Source organism: Palaemon carinicauda, chromosome 40, assembly GCF_036898095.1.
Source record: "Palaemon carinicauda isolate YSFRI2023 chromosome 40, ASM3689809v2, whole genome shotgun sequence".
Lineage (NCBI taxonomy): Eukaryota > Metazoa > Arthropoda > Malacostraca > Decapoda > Palaemonidae > Palaemon > Palaemon carinicauda.
Genome location: NC_090764.1, coordinates 19945033 through 19963203, shown reverse-complemented (window position 1 = coordinate 19963203; position 18171 = coordinate 19945033). Strand labels below are relative to the sequence as shown.

Below are 18171 nucleotides of genomic sequence, written 5' to 3'. Positions count from 1 at the left end.
AGAAATATAACTTACATTCCTTCAAGAAAATGCCAGTATTTTCAAGATTGTGGTTTTGTCCTGAGTTTATCAAATTATTTAGCTCTCAATGGTGGTAGAAGAATTTAGATTTAATATATTATATAAATAACCACCGTGCCTATGATCTTTTCAGTGAATTCTAGAACAAAAGAAGTTTTAAACTAGCATTATTCAATCTTAATTAAACCGCTAAGTTATTAGAAGTGTCATAAAAAAGTGAAGAGAGTAAGGAAGGCTGGCTCAAGTATTGAAGAGACAGTGAAAGATGGAAATGGAAGGTTGTTAAAAGGAGAGGAGGCAAGGAAAAGATGGGTGGAATATTTTGAAACTTTACTGAATGTTGAGGATAATAGGGAGGCAGATATAATTGCTGTTGCAGGTGTTGAGGTGCCAGTGATGGGAGATGAGAATGAGAGAGAGATTACAATAGATGAAGTGAGGAGAGCACTAGATGAAACGAGAGTAGGAAAAGCGTCTGGTATGGATGGTGTGAGAGCCGAGATGTTGAAGGAAGGGGGTGTGACTATACTTGAATGGTTGGTGAGATTGTTTAATATGTGTTTTGTGTTGTCAATGGTACCAGTAGATTGGGTTTGTGCATGTATTGTACCACTATATAAGGGTAAAGGAGATGTGCATGAGTGTTGTAATTCAAGAGGTATTAGTTTGTTAAGCGTAGTAGTTGGAAAAGTGTATGGTAGAGTAATGATTAATAGGATCAAGGATAAAACAGAGAATGCAATCTTAGAAGAGGTAGGGGTTGTATGAATCAGATTTTTACAGTAAGGCAGATATGCGAGAAATATTTAGCAAAAGGTAAGGAGGTGTATGTTGCGTTTATGGATCTGGAGAAAGCGTATGATAGAGTTGATAGGGAAGAAATGTGGAATGTGATGAGGTTATATGGAGTTGGTGGAAGGTTGTTGCAAGCAGTGAAAAGTTTCTACAAAGGTAGTAAAGCATGTGTTAGGATAGGAAATGAAGTGAGTGATTGGTTTCCGGTGAGTGGGGCTGAGACAGGGATGTGTGATGTCGCCGTGGTTGTTTAACTTGTATGTTGATGGAGTGGGAAGAGAGGTGAATGCTCGAGTGCTTGGACGAGGATTAAAACTGGTAGACAAGAATGACCATGAATGGGACGTAAATCAGATGTTGTTTGCGGATGATAATGTACTGGTTGCAGACACAGAAGAGAAGCTTGGCTGATTAGTGACAGAATTTGGAAGTGTGTGTGAGAGAAGGAAGTTGAGAGTTAATGTATGTAAGAGTAAGGTTATGAGATGTACGAGAAGGGAAGGTGGTGCAAGGTTGAATGTCATGCTGAATGGAGAGTTACTTACGGAGGTGGATCAGTTTAAGTACTTGGGTCTGTTGTTGCAGCAAATGGTGGAGTGGAAGCAGATGTACGTCAGAGAGTGAATGAAGGTTGCAAAGTGTTGGGGGCAGTTAAGGGAGTAGTAAAAAATAGAGGGTTGGGCATGAATGTAAAGAGAGTTCTATATGAGAAAGCGATTGTACCAACTGTGATGTATGGATCAGAGTTGTGGGGAATGAAAGTGATGGAGAGACAGAAATTGAATGTGTTTGAGATGAAGTGTCTAAGGAGTATGGCTGGTGTATCTCGAGTAGATAGGGTTAAGAACGAAGTGGTGAGAGTGAGAACGGGTGTAAGAAATGAGTAGCAGCTAGAGTGGATATGAAGTAGTTGAGGTGGTTTGGACATGTTGAGAGAATGGAAAAATGGCTGTCTGCTAAAGAAGGTGATGAATGCAAGAGTTGATGGGAGAAGTACAAGAGGAAGGCCAAGGTTTGGGTGGATGGATGGAGTGAAGGAAGCTCTGTGTGATAGGAGGATTTATGTGAGAGAGGCAAGAGAGCGTGCTAGAAATAGGAATGAATGGAGAGCAATTGTGACGCAGTCCGGTAGGCCCTGCTGCTTCCTCCGATGCCCTAGATGACCGCGGAGGTAGCAGCAGTAGGGGATCAGCATTATGAAGCTTCATCTGTGGTGGATAATGTGGGAGGGTGGGCTGTGGCACCCTAGCAGTACCAGCTAAACTCGGTTGAGTCCCTTGTTAGGCTGGGAGAACGTAGAGAATAGAGGTCCCCTTTTGGTTTGTTTCATTTGTTGATGTTGGCTACCCCCCAAAATTGGGGGAAGTGCCTTGGTATATGTATGTATGATTTAGATATATTGTAACAATTTTATAATGAATATAAACAGGTTCACAATACTGTACTACTTCCTGTTAAGACTTGAGCAACTGCAAAGATTAGAGTAATATTTCTACCAAATAATCTATCACCACGAAATTACTATGCAAGTTACGATAAAGAAGTCCTTCAATATTAGATTTCAATTCAAAGAATAGGAAAATATACCATAAGTAAAGATTATAATTACTTTTGGGACAAACTGTGTAACAATGAATTAATATTATATAAAAATTGTAAACAACAACTTACAAACAAATAAAAACAACTTCACTATCCATAATGGCCATTAATTCAAATTGGTATATTATGAAAGAAAAAGCAACACATACTGCAGTAAAATTATCCATTAAAACTACATGAGGAATGAAGATCTTAAGCAAATATTTGATAACTGAAAAAAAAATTAGTTGAAATCTTAGTTTAATTACTGCACACAGCCCTTTGAACTTGGAAGCTGCACACAGCCCGTTTGAACTTGGAAGCTGCACACAGCCCGTTTGAACTTGGAAGCTATCCCAAATAAAAAGACAATTTCACCTACAGTGAGCCCTCGCTACTTCGCGGTTCGACCATCGCGGATTTTTTTCATAACGCATGTATATACATATATCGCGGATTTTCCGGAAATTTCGAAAATACCGCGATGTGACCGATAGTGCGAGATTGGAGAAAGTAAGGAAAATTGAATCATGATTGATTTTCAATATAAATGAAACTTTGAGGAGCAACAAAGATATCATTTGAGAGAGAGAGAGAGAGAGAGAGAGAGAGAGAGGAGAGAGAGAGAGAGAGAGAGAGAGAGAGAGAGAGAGAGAGAGAGAGAGAGAGAGACAGAGACAGAGACAGAGAGAGAGAGAGAGAGAGAGAGAGAGAGAGAGAGAGAGAGAGAGAGAGAGAGAGAGTAGAGAGAGAATTTAAACAAAAAAATTTGATAGGTTATAACACATTGGTGCTTATGTAATATCAACTGTAATACTGTAGACGGTTTGAATAAGTTAAGAAATGGTATAAACGATACTTTGTTAGTGTATTCATACACTCTCAAGAGCGGCAGCTAGACGTCAGCTGATCTAATCACAGCCAAAAGTAAAACAAAAAGAAGTCAACAATACTCGATTTTTAAAACACACCCGAAATTTAAAAACAAAAGTACATGCTTTCTTAGTGTGCAATTAACTATTTAAAGAGTAGCAATTTTCTAGAATAAAATGATGTTTCCCAAACAATAGTGGTTTGCTGATGAAATCGGATGCCGTATTTTTAGCAACGATTGGAATGGATGTAAACTCGGCATAATTTTTTTCGTTTCGTATTTAATTGACACTAAGAAAACTAATTTTAGTTTCTTCATCTATATGTAAGTATTGCATAACACGAAGAGAGAGAGAGAGAGAGAGAGGAGAGAGAGATAGAGAGAGAGAGAGAGAGAGGAGTAGAGAGAGAGAGAGAGAGAGAGAGAGAGAGAGAGAGAGAGAGAGAATGAATCAGCTGTTGTAATGAATGCCGTGTTTTTCTTTCGTGAGAATTTCATCGCCACGACTATAACAACAACATACTGTACTGAACTTTACAGTATTATACAGACTACTGTAATATGATAAAGTAAAATATTTGTAATAACCTATTTTATATGAAATGGGGCTATTTTTTTTTGTTTAAAATTTACATTTACGTATGTAAAACACACACACACACACACTCTCTCTCTCTCTCTCTCTCAAATTGTTTTCCTGCTTTGCTACGTATGTATGATTTTATATAGATACGATAAATAATATTTGTAATAACATATTTTCTAAAAGCTTTTACTGTAATATCATTATTTATCACTTTCATCATGCGCAATAAATGCCTTCGTTTGTTTACTGAGCGTACAGTACTTAATGACGCCGTTGTTTCAGGCGGCGTCATAAAGAAAAACATTTCATTTGGAAGTCCTAAGACAAATTAAGTAAAACATTGGTAATAACAAAATCAACATACTGTACTGAATAATAAATATAATCGAAGCAAAAACTAACCTATACACAGATGTGTAAATGCGTTTGTTTCTTCATTATGATCAGAGATAAACGTAAACAAAACATTGGTTGCCATTTTTTATCGTGCTTTTTGGCGTGTTTAAGAAACGCATGATATAAAATCGCCTTTAATATTTGTGCCTGTTTTAGTTTAGGGTACTGTAGTACATGCATTAAGTGTTCTGTACATTAAAGGGTAGTTTGTTAACAGTACTACGTACAAGGGAAGGTTTTAAAAGTCTGAATATACATGTTAAATAAATACATAAATATGGTGTCACTACTTCGCGGATTTTCACCTATCGAGGTCGGGTCTCGAACCTATTTACCGCGATAAACGAGGGCTCACTGTATATGTAATTACTGTGATGAAAATGGCTAGGAAACGATAAACAAAATTCAATTGGAAACCTAGTCTTATGAAAACCTTCTTTTTGTATACCTAATTATCATATCAAAATTACCTTTTTGCTCTTTGAACGCTGTTTAGATTTTTTAAGATCTACTGGTCGAGGTATTATAGGGCAGGATAGCCCAATAAGGGCTCTCACTGGACCTGCATTATCATTCCACTCCACAATACCTGCAAATAAATTTTATAAATTAAAAACATGTTTGAGCAAAGCAAATTAACTTGAAAATAAAATAAAGATTTAGTATTTAATCTGGAGTACATAAAACCTTAAAAGTTAGATGGACTAATCTCACTGACCTTTAGTTATTATAAAAGGGAGGAGACTTACCAGCACAAACTAACCTTTAATACAGTATTAACATAAAATACGTTATTAAAGGGAGGAGCTTTACCAGCACAAACTAACCCTTAGTAGAGTATTAACATAAAATACTAATAAGCTTGAGCAATGGCAGATGAGATGTTAGAATTACTTGCCAACTCTCCACTAAAGAACCCATAAAATTTTTTTATCTTTTTCAAGTAATATGTATTTTTTTAATTATACAAAACCGGAGTCTTTTATCAGGAATTGCACTTTTAACCTAAGCTGGAAATAGCTATACAGGTTTAGTAACAAGTACCCGGTAGTTAACAATTGCCAGGTAGGTGAGAGAAGGAGAGGCAAGGTTGTACATGTCAGCTTTATATTCTTCTTTCCATAAACTGACAATTCTCCTTTAAATAGGATCTCTTACAGTACTCGCGTGACTAAACAAATCACATGAAATAGGTGTAATTAAGAGCAACCCATATGCACTGCAAATGCAAAACAGTGGAGCAATTGTCGCCAGAATTACTAGTAATGACAAAAGCGAGACTAGTACGAGATTCAAAGGAATGAATAACGAAGAACTATCAGTGAAATTCTGAGAAACTATGTGTAAAAATCAGAAGTGCTATTGGAGCAATTATATTCCTACAATTCAAGTGCTTCAGGAGAGATGCAGATGTGCAAGACTTGCAGGCACCAGCAGCGGAGGTTCATAGAAACAAAAGTAGCATCAATTGAAATACGGTAAATATGACAAATTCGTAGGTAATTTGTATTTTTCCTAACTATGCAAACCTTAGCTATTTAATATGGGTAATTACTTTCGGCGTAGCTGAAATGACGGGCCATTAGAATTTTAACGAGGGTTTACTACCCCACCGCTAGTTAGCGGGGAGTAGGGAGGGTAGCTTGCTACCCGCCCCCCCCCCCTTCACACACACCTGTGATTGAGCTCACTTTGCTTAGAGGTAGGACTTCACGGGGGATAGGGCTGGCGGGCAAGTTTGATTTAATAGCTAAGGGTTGTATAGTTAGGAAAAATCACAAATTTTTAAGTAATTTGTATTTTTCCTAACATACTTACCGAGAACTACTTTCTTAGGAGGTACCTGGAATCTCCTCTCAACCGACCAGAGTTTTGTGTAGTTTACCCTACTTCCGTTTTCTGTGAGGACTACCCCAGGCAGAAGGATACGTGCCCTGAGGCTAGTCCCGAGCCAGGTCGCGTGTTAGCTTGGGTCCCGCTCCTCAGTATGTTCCTGGATGATAAACAATGTCTAAGGGTCAGTAAGGCACTCGGGGAAGGAAGGGAGGGCCATTACCCGAAAGTAGTTCTCAGTAAGTATGTTAGGAAAAATACAAATTACTTAAAAATTTGTCATTTGTTCCAACACAGAGACTTACCTCGAACTACTTTCTTAGGAGACTTACACTTTAGGAGGTGGGAGTGTCTTCCTGAACTCTAGACCAAACTAATCCGGGCGACCAGGAACCTAGGTAGGAAACTAGGTTCTAAGATATCCGGAAAACGAAAAGTAGGGAAAAACTACACAAAGAGCTCATGTTAGTGTCTAAGTACTCACCCTTAAAAATTCCATGATGCCGAGTCCTGTGGCGAAGTTGTGAAGTCGTGTCTTTTGCAGGTTGTATCTGGGTCTATCTCCGAGTCGGGAAAGGAAAAAGGGACAAGGGTGAAAGGAAACGAACCTGTGTCTCTTGGTTTTGCCACCCACGATTGTACCTGGGGCTTCACTGTTAAATCGCTTGGAGCGCGGAGATGACTGTCCCAATAGAGAACCCGTCTAGAGATTTCCTCGAGCAATCCTTGAGGTAATGAGCTGTGAAGGTCGACTGGTTCGACCAGGTGCCTGCTCTAAGGATCTGGGTCACCTCCATGTTCCTCTCAAAAGCCAGAGATGTACTTAGGCCCCTAATGTCATGGGGCCTGGAATTACTTGTCAGGGGAAGACCCGCTTTGCTATAGGCCCTGACAATCAACTGTCTTAGCCAAAAGGAGATGGTATTCTTAGATACCTGCTTTTTCGTTGTACCCGTGGAGACAAAAAGGTTTTTGATACCAGGGCGGAGATTAGCCGTCCTCTCAAGGTATTTCCTCACGGCCCTGACGGGGCACAACTTCAAATCTTCTGGATTCCCTGTTCGAGGAATCGCTGGCATTGAGAAGCCCTCGAACTTAGGGTCCCAGACTGCTGGATTCTGTGTTTTTACTACAAAAGAAGGGACGAACCTGAAGGAGAGCTCCCGCCACCCCTTCGAATGAGAGACATCGTAGGAAAACCCTACTCTCTTAGCTGAGGCCAAGGCCAACAAGAAGACCGTCTTGAGAGTGAGATCCCTGTCCACTATGTCCTTCAGGGGTTCGAACGGGGGTTCACTTAGCATTTTCAATACTCTTGCCACGTCCCACTGCGGTACCCTGGAGGCTTGCGGAGGGCATGCTTGTTCGAAGCTCCTGATGAGCATAGAGATATGCCTAGAGGAGCCCAGATCAATGCCCTTCAGGAGGAAAACTTGGCCCAAGGCTGCACGGACTCCCTTGATGGCCGGTATTGACATGCCCACCTCGTCTCTGAGGTGTACGAGGAAATCCGCAATATCCGGAACCGAGGCTTTTAGAGGCTTGATGTTCTTTGAAGCACACCATTTTGTGAAAGTAGCCCATTTTGCCTAGTAGACCGCTGCTGAAGACCGCCTCAGATAACGCGACATCTTTTCAGCTGTTCCTGACAAATATCCTTCCTTCCTCAGGAGTCGCTCGATAGTCTCCAAGCGTGAAGGCGAAGAGACCGAGGATTGTCATGGAACCTTTGGAAGTGTGGTTGCCACAGTAGGTCTGGTCTGTCGGGCAGAGGCCACGGGGGGAGACACGCTAGATCTCTTAGATCCGCGAACCACTCTCTCTCCGGCCACCAGGGTGCTACCAAAGTCATCCTTAAGTTGTGAGCTGTCCTTACTCTGTTGAGCACTTGCCTGATCAATGCGAAGGGAGGAAAAGCGTACACGTCGAGATTGTCCCATTTCCGAATGATGAGCCTGGCTACTCCTGGGAGAAGAGACCACTCGGTACCCACTACCTGGCCCATCCTGCTGAGCCTGTCGGCTAGGACATTCCTTTTGCCTGGAATGAACCTTGCTGAAATCACGATTTGTTCCGACTCGGCCCAATCCAGGATCTCCAACGCGAGATCGCACAACTCCTTCGATTTTAGACCTCCGTGTTTCTTTATGTACGCTACTACAGTGGCGTTGTCGCACATCAACACCACTGTGTTTCCCCTTAGAAGATCTACGAACTGTAGGCACGCTTCTCGGACTGCCTTCATCTCTAGGACATTGATGTGTTGTGCTTTCTCTGCTTCCGTCCAAGATCCTATTGCTGACTTGTTGAGGAGGTGTGCCCCCCACCCCTCCTTGGAGGCATCTGTGAAGAGAAGCATCTCGGGGGGCTCGGTTGCAAAGGGCATCCCCTTGAGGGTATTCGCCCGATATTGCCACCACTCCAGGGATTGTTTTGCCTCCAGAAGAACGGGAATTAACTTGTAGGGTGAGTCTAATTGGCTCCAGAGCCCCTTCAGGTTCCATTGGATGCTCTGAGTCTGAGCCTCCCTTGGGGAACCAGTTTCTCTAATGACACTAGGTGACCTATCAACCTCTGCCAGTCCTTGGCTCTCCTGGGCTGTCCCAAAGGAAAGGCTGGAGGATCTGGTCTAGGTTGTTCAACCTCTCCTCCGACGGAAAGGCTCTCACTAGGAGGGAGTCCAGCACTATCCCCAAGTCAGTCATCCTGGTGGAGAGAGACAGATGCGATTTCTCCAGGTTGATCGTGATACCCAGAACTTTGCAGAATTGTATTAGTTTCACGCCTTTCTCCTTCAAAACTACCTCTGAGGAGGAAAGGAGTAACCAGTCGTCCAGGTATCGAATGAGGCGAATACCCCGCTCGTGAGCCCACACAGAGACTGTCGTGAAGACTCTCGTGAATACCTGGGGCGCTGTTGACAATCCGAAGCAGAGGGTCTTGAACTGCAGGATCTGGGTACCCCACTTCACCCAGAGAAACTTCCTGCTTGAGGGGTGGATAGGGATTTGAAAATACGCGTCCTTGAGGTCTATGGACATCATGAAGTCCCCTTCCCTCAAGGACTGCAGGACCGACTTTGGGGTGTCCATCTTAAAGTCGGTCTTGCACACAAACTTGTTGAGGGCTGACAGATCTATCACCGGTCTCCAATCCCCCGTCGCTTTCTCCACCAGAAAGAGACGACTGTAGAAGCCTGGGCCCGGATGTAAGACCGTTTCCACCGCACCTATTTCCAACATCGCGGACACTTCCTCCTGCAGGGTTGCTCTCTTCAAGGGGTCCTTGGGTGCAAGCCACTCCGCCCGGCTGGCTGGAATCAGGGGAGGCGTTCCTGCTAGGAAAGGTAGTCTGTAACCCTCCTCCAACACCGATACTGTCCAGGGTTCCACACCGTGGTCCTTCCATGCTTGCCAAAAATGTCTGAGGCATCCCCCAACCTGAGGCTTGGGCAGGAGTAGGGGGCCTCCCACCCTATCTCCTTCTGGAGGAACGACCTGAACGCCCTCTCCTGGAAGCTGAGTAGGACGTTCTAAACGAGGCAGGTGCTGCCGGAGCTCCTCTACGGGGGGCTGCGGTGGTTGAGCCCAAGAGGTAGATGGGACGTCTCTCCTCATCTGGCTAGGAGAGGCTCGAGAAGTAGAGGGTCCATCCGACGTTGTCCTCCTGTAAGCGGGTCTCCTCATGGAGTGAGGTCTGGGCCCACTCACTTCCTTCCTCTTCATGACTTTCTCCATGATTTCCTCCATTTGTTTCAAAGGAAATAGTCACCCCACACGGACAGGCTCCTCAAAGCCCTTGCTTCTCTGTCAGGGATTTTCCGGGATAGCTTGGTCAGGACCGTATCCCTTCTTCTAAGAATCCAGTTGGCCGACAGGGCAAGAGACTGGAATTTCAAGAACTTCAGTGTCCTTCCCCCGGAGATGATGAGTTCCTTCAGGAGGGCCTGATTCGCTGGGTCTGTCAAGTCGTAGGTGGCTTGGATACCCACCAGAGTAGACGCCCACCAGTCCAACCAGGAGGCGACGTTGACTAAGTCTTTAGACATCTCCATCATCGTCGCCTCTGACTGGAAGAAACAAATCGGGGCTGACGAGGCTCTGTCCTCCGGGGCACCCTGACCTAACACTTCAAGGGTGGCCTCCATTTTGTAGGCTCCCGGTCGTTGCCCCTCCGGCACATAAAATTTGCTCTGGGACCTTAGCCCCTGGAGTAATTTTGAGGCACTCTGGGATTTGGGGGCTTCGGCATTGCCCGCCACAACCTTGCCCAAGTGCGTTCGCCCCAGAACCAGGTCCCTGGCCACAGGCAGCGCTAAGGAGGGTTTCTGCTGTACGGGGGCCTCCATTAGACGATTGAGGCTGGAACGCCAGGCATCTTCGTCTGTGGGAACAGGCTCCTCGATCCTGTGATGCCTCCGTATGAGGCCTATAACCTTCCGATAGGCTGAATCCTCGGTTGGAGAACCTTCCCTGTCGCCGACCGCGCCCTCCGTCTGAAGCTGAGGCGATGGTCCGACGGGCACCTCCGTCTGTCGCTGGGGTTCTGACTCGACGGGCACCTCCATGTGGCGGTAAGGGGCTCTGTCGACGGGCACCTCCACACCAGGCCTGGGTCTTGGGACGGGCACCGCCGTGTCAGCGAGGTCCTCCGTCCTTAACATGTCCTTCGACAAAGAGGGTGAGACTTCCGTGGGCTTGCCCGACGGAGGAAGTTGTCCCTGCGAATCCACTGGTCGAGTCAATTTTGCTGACTCGACGAGGCTGCCCGTCCGAAAAAGCGACTCCCTACGCTGTGCGGGTTGAGTCGGTTGTTTCGCGGTCTTACGCCTGTCTGAAGAGGTCCTTTCATTCTGGTCCTTACGAGGGTCAAACCTGTGGCTGGCAGAGGGCTTCCTTGGAGAACCGTCTCTGGGCCGCCGACTCGCAGAGCTCAGGATAGCAGCGAAGTCCGCGAGCTTCCTGCGGGGGACGAGGACCCATTCTTCTTTGGGAGACCTACTCCTCCTGTATTTCTTCCTCGGGGACCTGGAACGCCTTCTACTATATCTCGACCTCGAACGCGACCTCGAATGGGAACGTCTGCTCTTGGATCTATCCCTCCTCCGGCGGCGCCTCCTCCGCGCTTCTCCCTCCGAAGAGAACGATGAACCTGCCGCTAAAGACTCCGACGACTCTGCATAACACGACCGAGGGGCAGGCGCATGGGGAATGGAGGTCTTCGTGATCCGTTGGGTTCCGGAGGTCGAAGGTTGTAGAAACATGTCAGGAACCGCCGAAAGAGGAGCTGGGGGAGAGTTCGGTCGCACCACGTTGGGGAACCAGGAACCAAGGCCATCTTCCATCCTCAACGGGGACCTACCTGGAGTTTTCGGGAGCCTCCATCCGAAGGGCTCCGCTACCGTCAAGTCCATCTTATCTTGGGTGCCATCAGCTGCCGAGGTACCTGAAACACAAGCCTATGAAGCGGACGAAGAGACAGGGACATTATTACCCCACATGGGGTCATCAGAGGAGACGTGCCCTCCATGCACAAGGGCAGAGTCTCCAAGACCCCCAGTAAAAGCACCTTCAGGCCCCCCACTTGCCTGCGAAGATTCAGCAACCCCAACATCACGAAGACTGGACTCCTGGGGAAGAGCAATCGGCTTATTCCCCGCAACGGACTTACCTCGTCCCCTACTCTGGGTAGGGGAAGAAGGAACAGAAACATCGCCAGATTTCCCTCCTGGCGACGTCAAGGGCGAAGAGGTGCTCGCCTTCCTGGGGGATCGCTTAGCGGACTTCTTCTTTTTCGTACTAAAACGAACCCACTGGATCTCACTCCAAGACACACACTTCGGGCACGTGTCTGCCGGCGAGCACACTTTACCCCTACAGGAAGAGCAAAGGGAATGCGGGTCAACCTCAGGCTTGGATAAAAATGCTCCACATGACTTCCCGGCTCTAGGCCCAGGACAACGGCGGGCCTGTTCCATAATGCACAACACAACACCGTAAGACACAGGAACGCAGGGAAAGGATAAGGAAAACACTTGGGAAAGCACAAGGGAATCAAGCAAACACGCGAGAACACAAGGGAAAGCACAGGGATTCCACGTGGGAGACACGTGGGACACTCGAGTCGGGGACACAAAGGGTCGCACAGAGAATGGAGAGGGTCGGGATGGTATCACGACGCGACCAGAGAACTTACTGAGGAGCGGGACCCAAGCTAACACGCGACCTGGCTCGGGACTAGCCTTAGGGCACGTATCCTTCCGCCTGGGGTAGTCCTCACAGAAAACGGAAGTAGGGTAAACTACACAAAACTCTGGTCGGTTGAGAGGAGATTCCAGGTACCTCCTAAGAAAGTAGTAGTCTCTGTGTTGGAACAAATACAAATTACCTACGAATTTGTCATTTGTTCCGTAACTGAAATACAAACCACACTATTTAATATGGGTGACTCACCCCTTAGGAAGGGTGGTAAGTCCCGGCCAGTACTGGCTTTTGGCTTTGCCCGAGGACTCAGTACCTGAGTGTGTCAGTACTCAATAATAAGGAGTCCCTGCACCTCGCTAGCATCTTGCTGTGCAAGTGCTGCGGCCTACATAAGCTGTGTGTGAAGGTATGAAATTTTAAACGTCCTAGGAAGTTGACCCGAAGTTCTTTAGATGGAAACTTTAGGCTAGGACTCTCCCAATACCACTTTGTCAGGGTATGGGTACGTGACAGTATTAACTTAATACTAGGAACACAAGGAAGCATGGTTTACCTGCAGTGGTTTGAGGTCAGCTGTGCAGAGAACCCAGGATGCTGCTTTCCCAAGAGAGGGGAGGATGAAGTAAAGAATAAGGGCCAGACAAACCTTTTCATTCATGCAGACTAAGACTGGGTAACAATGCCCTCAACCTTCTGCTACTTGTCCATTAAGGAGCCTGAGGTTTTAAACCAGCTGCTGTGCAGTCACCACAGGGCCGATAGAAACGTATCGAGCCTCCTGTGTGTCACGCCTTGCAGGTAGTGGGCTGTGAAGGTCGTCTGACACTTCCACACCCCTGCTTGTAGAACCTGCGTCACTGAATAGTTCTTCTTGAAGGCCAGGGATGTAGCCACGCCCCTGACATCATGTGCTCTAGGGCAACGTGACGGAGGAGGGTCAGGATTCAGGGACAGATGGATTACCCTACGAATCCATGCTGAGATGGTATTCTTGGTGACCCTCCTCTTTGTTCTCCCAGTGCTCACAAACAAAGCTTGCACTTGGGGACGAACTGCAGCCGTTCTCTTGAGATATAGCCTCAGACTCCTTACTGGGCACAGTAGGAGATGGTCTTGGTCATCTGTTACAGAACGAAGACTCGAAATCCGGAAAGAGTCGAACCGAGGGTTGGGCACTCCCGGATTCTGAGTCTTAGCAACAAACTCAGGGACGAATCTGAACGTTACCTCCCCCCATCCCCTTGAATGGGCGATGTCATACGAGAGACCATGAAGTTCGCTGACTCGCTTGGCTGAGGGCAAAGCTAGCAGGAACACCGTCTTCCAAGTAAGGTGGCGATCTGAAGCCTGGCATAATGGTTCATAGGGAGGTCTCTTAAGAGACCTGAGAACTCAAACCACGTTCCATGGAGGTGGTCTCACTTCCGACTGAGGGCAGGTAAGTTCATAACTCCGTATGAGTAGGGAAAGTTCCAGCAAGGAAGAAATGTCCATTCCTTTGAGCCTATTGCTGGAATAGTGGCATCGAGTGGAGAGATTGATCGATTGATTTAAAGCTTTCAGGCATCCTGACATCTAAGGTCATTGACGCCGGTAACATTTAATTTATGTATACAAAAATAAAAAATAAAAATAAAAAATAATTGAGTATTCAATTAAAATCATAAAAGTTGAATGTCATAAAAGTTAAATATTTTTCAGAAGACCTGCTTCTGAAATAAATCTAAAAATGCCACTTGCATGGTAGGACATATCATTTCCAAGAATCTTGGCAAGGATGAACCTGCCACCCTCACCTCGAGCCTCAAACAGATATCTATTCCTTAAGTTGTTATAATTGGGGCATTCGGTCAACAAATGCCTTACTGTTAGAGGTACTAAACAGTCGTCACAATACGGTTGGTGTTGGCCCTTCAGCAAAAACTCGTGTGTCAACCAAGTGTGACCAATACGGAGACGACAAAGAGACGTCTCCCATTTTCGGGGCATCATATTATACGTCCAAGGAGATATATCATTTGTTACCTCTCGCATTTTATTCCCATCTAGGCTATCCCATTGCTGTTGCCATTTATTGCAAACCAATTTCTTGATGTCAGGTAAGAAATCATTACCGGGAATGGGATACCTTCTTGGCAGCAACTCGGATGCAGCCTTCTTAGCCAGTGAATCTGCCTTCTCATTCCCAGACACACCTACATGTGCTGAAACCCAACAAAATTGAACTGTTATACCTCTCCGTCCAATAATAAAAAGCCATTCTAAAATCTTTAAAACTAAAGGGTTATTAGAATTAAAAACTTCTATAGCTTGAAGGACACTCCTTGCATCACTAAAAATTGTAAAATTACCCTCCTTCTCCAACGCTATTTTCTCAATAGCGGTTAATATGCCATACAGTTCGGCAGTAAATATGGAAGCGGTCAGAGGAAGTGCACCTCTACAATTAAAACCATTACTATGTACTCCAAATCCAATGCCAGCATCAGATTTGGAGCCATCAGTATAGATAAAAGTTGATCCTCTAGGTTCTTTAACATGTTCATTAAAAAGAGACCTGGCTTCTAGGTCTGACATATTCTTCTTACCTCCAATAAAATATTTACAAAAAGATATCTCTGGTAACTTCCATGGAGGCGTTGATGATACCTTGAATGGAAGTACCTTATTTCTAATTATATCCAGACTATTTAATAATCGTTTCACCCGAAAGCCATAAGGTTGAGGAGATTTTGGGTGCAACTCAAAGTATGATGCGTGTCTTACAAGGCTTGCAGTCTGAAAGGCTAGAGAGTTAGGGAGTCTTTGCAATCTAAACCAATACCGAATAATGGAAGACATTCGGTAAAGGTCTAGAGGTAACTCTCCAGCATCAACAAGGAGATCAAGGAGACTTGGGATAGGCGAGGTTTTAAAAGCTCCAGTAGACAATCTAATACCTGCATGATGTATCGAGTCTAATATTTTTAACCGGCTTGGGGTGGCTGAAGAATATATTTCACAACCATAACTAATTTTGGAAAAAATCAAGGCCTTATATAATTTTAAAATAGTATTGCGGTCTGCCCCCCATGATGTATGGGACAATACTTTCAAGATATTCAGAGCTTCAACACATTTAGCTTTTAACGCTTTTAAGTGAGAAACCCATGTAAGCCTACAATCAAATATCAAACCTAAAAATTTAGCTTCTCTTGCACATGGTATCCGTTGACCTTTAATGTATATATCCGGGTCTGGATGTACTCCCCGGATACGACAAAAATGGACAATGGTAGTTTCACTTGTCGAGAACCTAAATCCATTCATGTCAGCCCACTGGATAATTTTATCAATAGCGAGTTGGATTTTTCTGTCAACCATTGCCATTCTAGTGCCAGCAAATGATATTGAGAGATCATCCACAAATAATGTTGAGAGAACATCCTGGGGAATGGCTGAGGATATCCCACTAATTGCTAGTGCAAAAAGGGTTACACTCAGCACACTACCCTGAGGAACTCCTTCTTCCTGGCACTTACTCTCTGATAGAGTATCCCCAACTCTCACTTGAAAAACTCTACGTGAAAGAAATGCCTGAATAAATAGTGGCAGCTCTCCTCTCAATCCGATTTCATGAATGGTTTTAAGTATACCATATCTCCATGTGGTATCCTATGCCTTTTCAAGGTCAAAAAATACTATAACATGGTGCTGTTTGGAAGCAAAGGCTTCACAAATAGAAGACTCAAGTCGTATCAACACATCAGTCGTTGAGTGCATTTTTCGGAATCCACATTGAATCGATGATAAAATACCTTTCTTTTCAAGGTACCACATCAGCCTTGCATTGACCATCTTCTACATGATTTTACATAAACAAGATGTCAATGCAATAGGACGATAGTTTGCTGCTAAAAACTTGTCTTTACCGGGTTTTAAAAAGACTAAAATAATGGCTAGTTCCCAAACACTTGGGTAACTATGATCCTGCCATATTCTATCAATAATGCTTAAAATAAATAGCTTTGTATTAAAATGTACATGTTTAATCATTGCATATGGAATTCCATCGGGTCCAGGGGCTGTATCATTGCAATAAGCAAGTGCGGAATCAAATTCTCTTTCAGTGAAAGGAGAATTATACGACTCTTCCCTTCTTGTTGCAAAATTTAAAATTTTCTTTTCTTCAGTGCTCCTATACTGGTGACCAGGGGCTCCTTCACACTTGCTGGATACATTTGAAAAATGATTAGCCAAGGCATTGCTAACTTCATTTGCTTCAGTTACATACTGGCCATTCACCTTCAACACTGGTGGTGGGTTGGGGATGAATTTGCCAGCTATCTTTTTTACTTTCCTCCACACACATGATGGTGGTGTTCTACTGTTAATGGAGGAAACAAAAGACATCCATGACTGGCGCTTTGCTTCTTTCATGGCACGACGGAACTGTGCTCTACATTTCTTGTACATAATTAAATTCTCATCAGTTCTGCGTCTACGCAATCGTGTTAGAGATCTTCTTGTGGCTCTGTGGAGTGCAGTTAGTTCTGAAGACCACCACGGGACTGGTCGTCGTTTGAATAACCCTGTTGTTTTGGGAATTGAATTGACTCATGCTGTATGAAGAGTTCCATTCAGTAGGTCTATGGCATCATCAATACTTTCAAACTGTTCTGCTCTCCCTTCGATTTCACTTAGCTCACAAAATTTAACCCAGTCTGCCTTGTCTAGATTCCAACGTGGCGATCTTTGCAAAGGCGGACCCTTGTTGGTGTTTATAATGATTGGTGCATGATCACTAGTATGCCAATCATCTAATGTCCTCCAATCAAAATCAAGAAGGCAGTTAGAGCTTGCAACTGAAAGGTTAATGCATGACAAGGTACCTGTCTGAACATGGAAGTGTGTGGGCTCTCCTGTATTAAGGAGTCCCACATCCTCATTCTCCACAATTGATGAGATAATATTGCCCCTTGTGTTTGCTAAAATATCACCCCATAAAGGATGTCTACCATTCATATCTCCCAGTAAGAGAAATGGTTGAGGGAGTTGATGAATGACCTCTGCTAAATCATCATATAAAATATTATCATTTGGAGGCAAGTAGAGAGAGCATATTGTATATTTTCTTCCTATATCAATTTGTACAGCCACTGCCTGTAGTGTTGTACATATAGACATAGGTATTTGGGGAACATCTCGACGAACGTACATGAGACTTCCACCATGGCTCCCTGCTTGATGATTATATGGTGTTCTATAGCTAACATACTCTCGAGGACTAGGAGTGTTAGCATCAAGCATACTTTCCTGTAGACATACAATTATGGGGGAATGTTCATGAATTAGGAGCTTAAGTTCTTCAAATTTCGCCCTTAAACCCTGACAGTTCCATTGCAAAATTGAGGAGAAAACTATGGATTATTTCAGGAAGACATCTTGGATGAGGTCTTCCCATTAGCAGTTTTTAATCTAACATTATTACCTGTAGGTTTCTTCAGAGATGGTCTTGTTATGTTGGGTTTTACGTTGGTGTTTTTCTTTGTATCTTTTTTATATATCTGTTGAGGGGGATGGTGGACCTCAACTTGAATTTCTAATGTATTTAAATTGTCTTCTGGTTGATCGCCAATATCAAGAGACAAAACATCATATTTATTTGATGTCATAATTCTAGTATTTCTTATGGAAGGGGGTGAGAGAGATGGAGGTCTCTCTCTTTTACGATTAATAGGTTGCGAGTTACCAGGTTTTTGTACCTTCCCCACTACAGGTACACCTGATAACTTGGTGTCAGGTGGAATCTCCATTAAATCAGGCAAGGATATGGCCTGGGAGAGGTTAGTACTATCCTTTGTAATGGGGGACAAAGGTTTGATAGTGGTGGGAAATGTCTT

The 18171-nt window shown here is 44.4% G+C and overlaps 1 protein-coding gene across 3 annotated transcripts in view; it reads right to left on the bottom strand.

Annotated features, from left to right (window-relative positions):
• The window catches only part of LOC137631587 (peptidyl-prolyl cis-trans isomerase G-like), a 94959-nt gene that overhangs the window by 40617 nt on the left and 36171 nt on the right, over positions 1-18171 (bottom strand). For all 3 annotated transcript variants that reach the window (XM_068363445.1, XM_068363448.1, XM_068363447.1), the window contains one exon: positions 4724-4842. In XM_068363445.1, coding sequence (XP_068219546.1) covers positions 4724-4842 — 119 coding nt within the window. The remainder of the gene's footprint in view (positions 1-4723; positions 4843-18171) is intronic.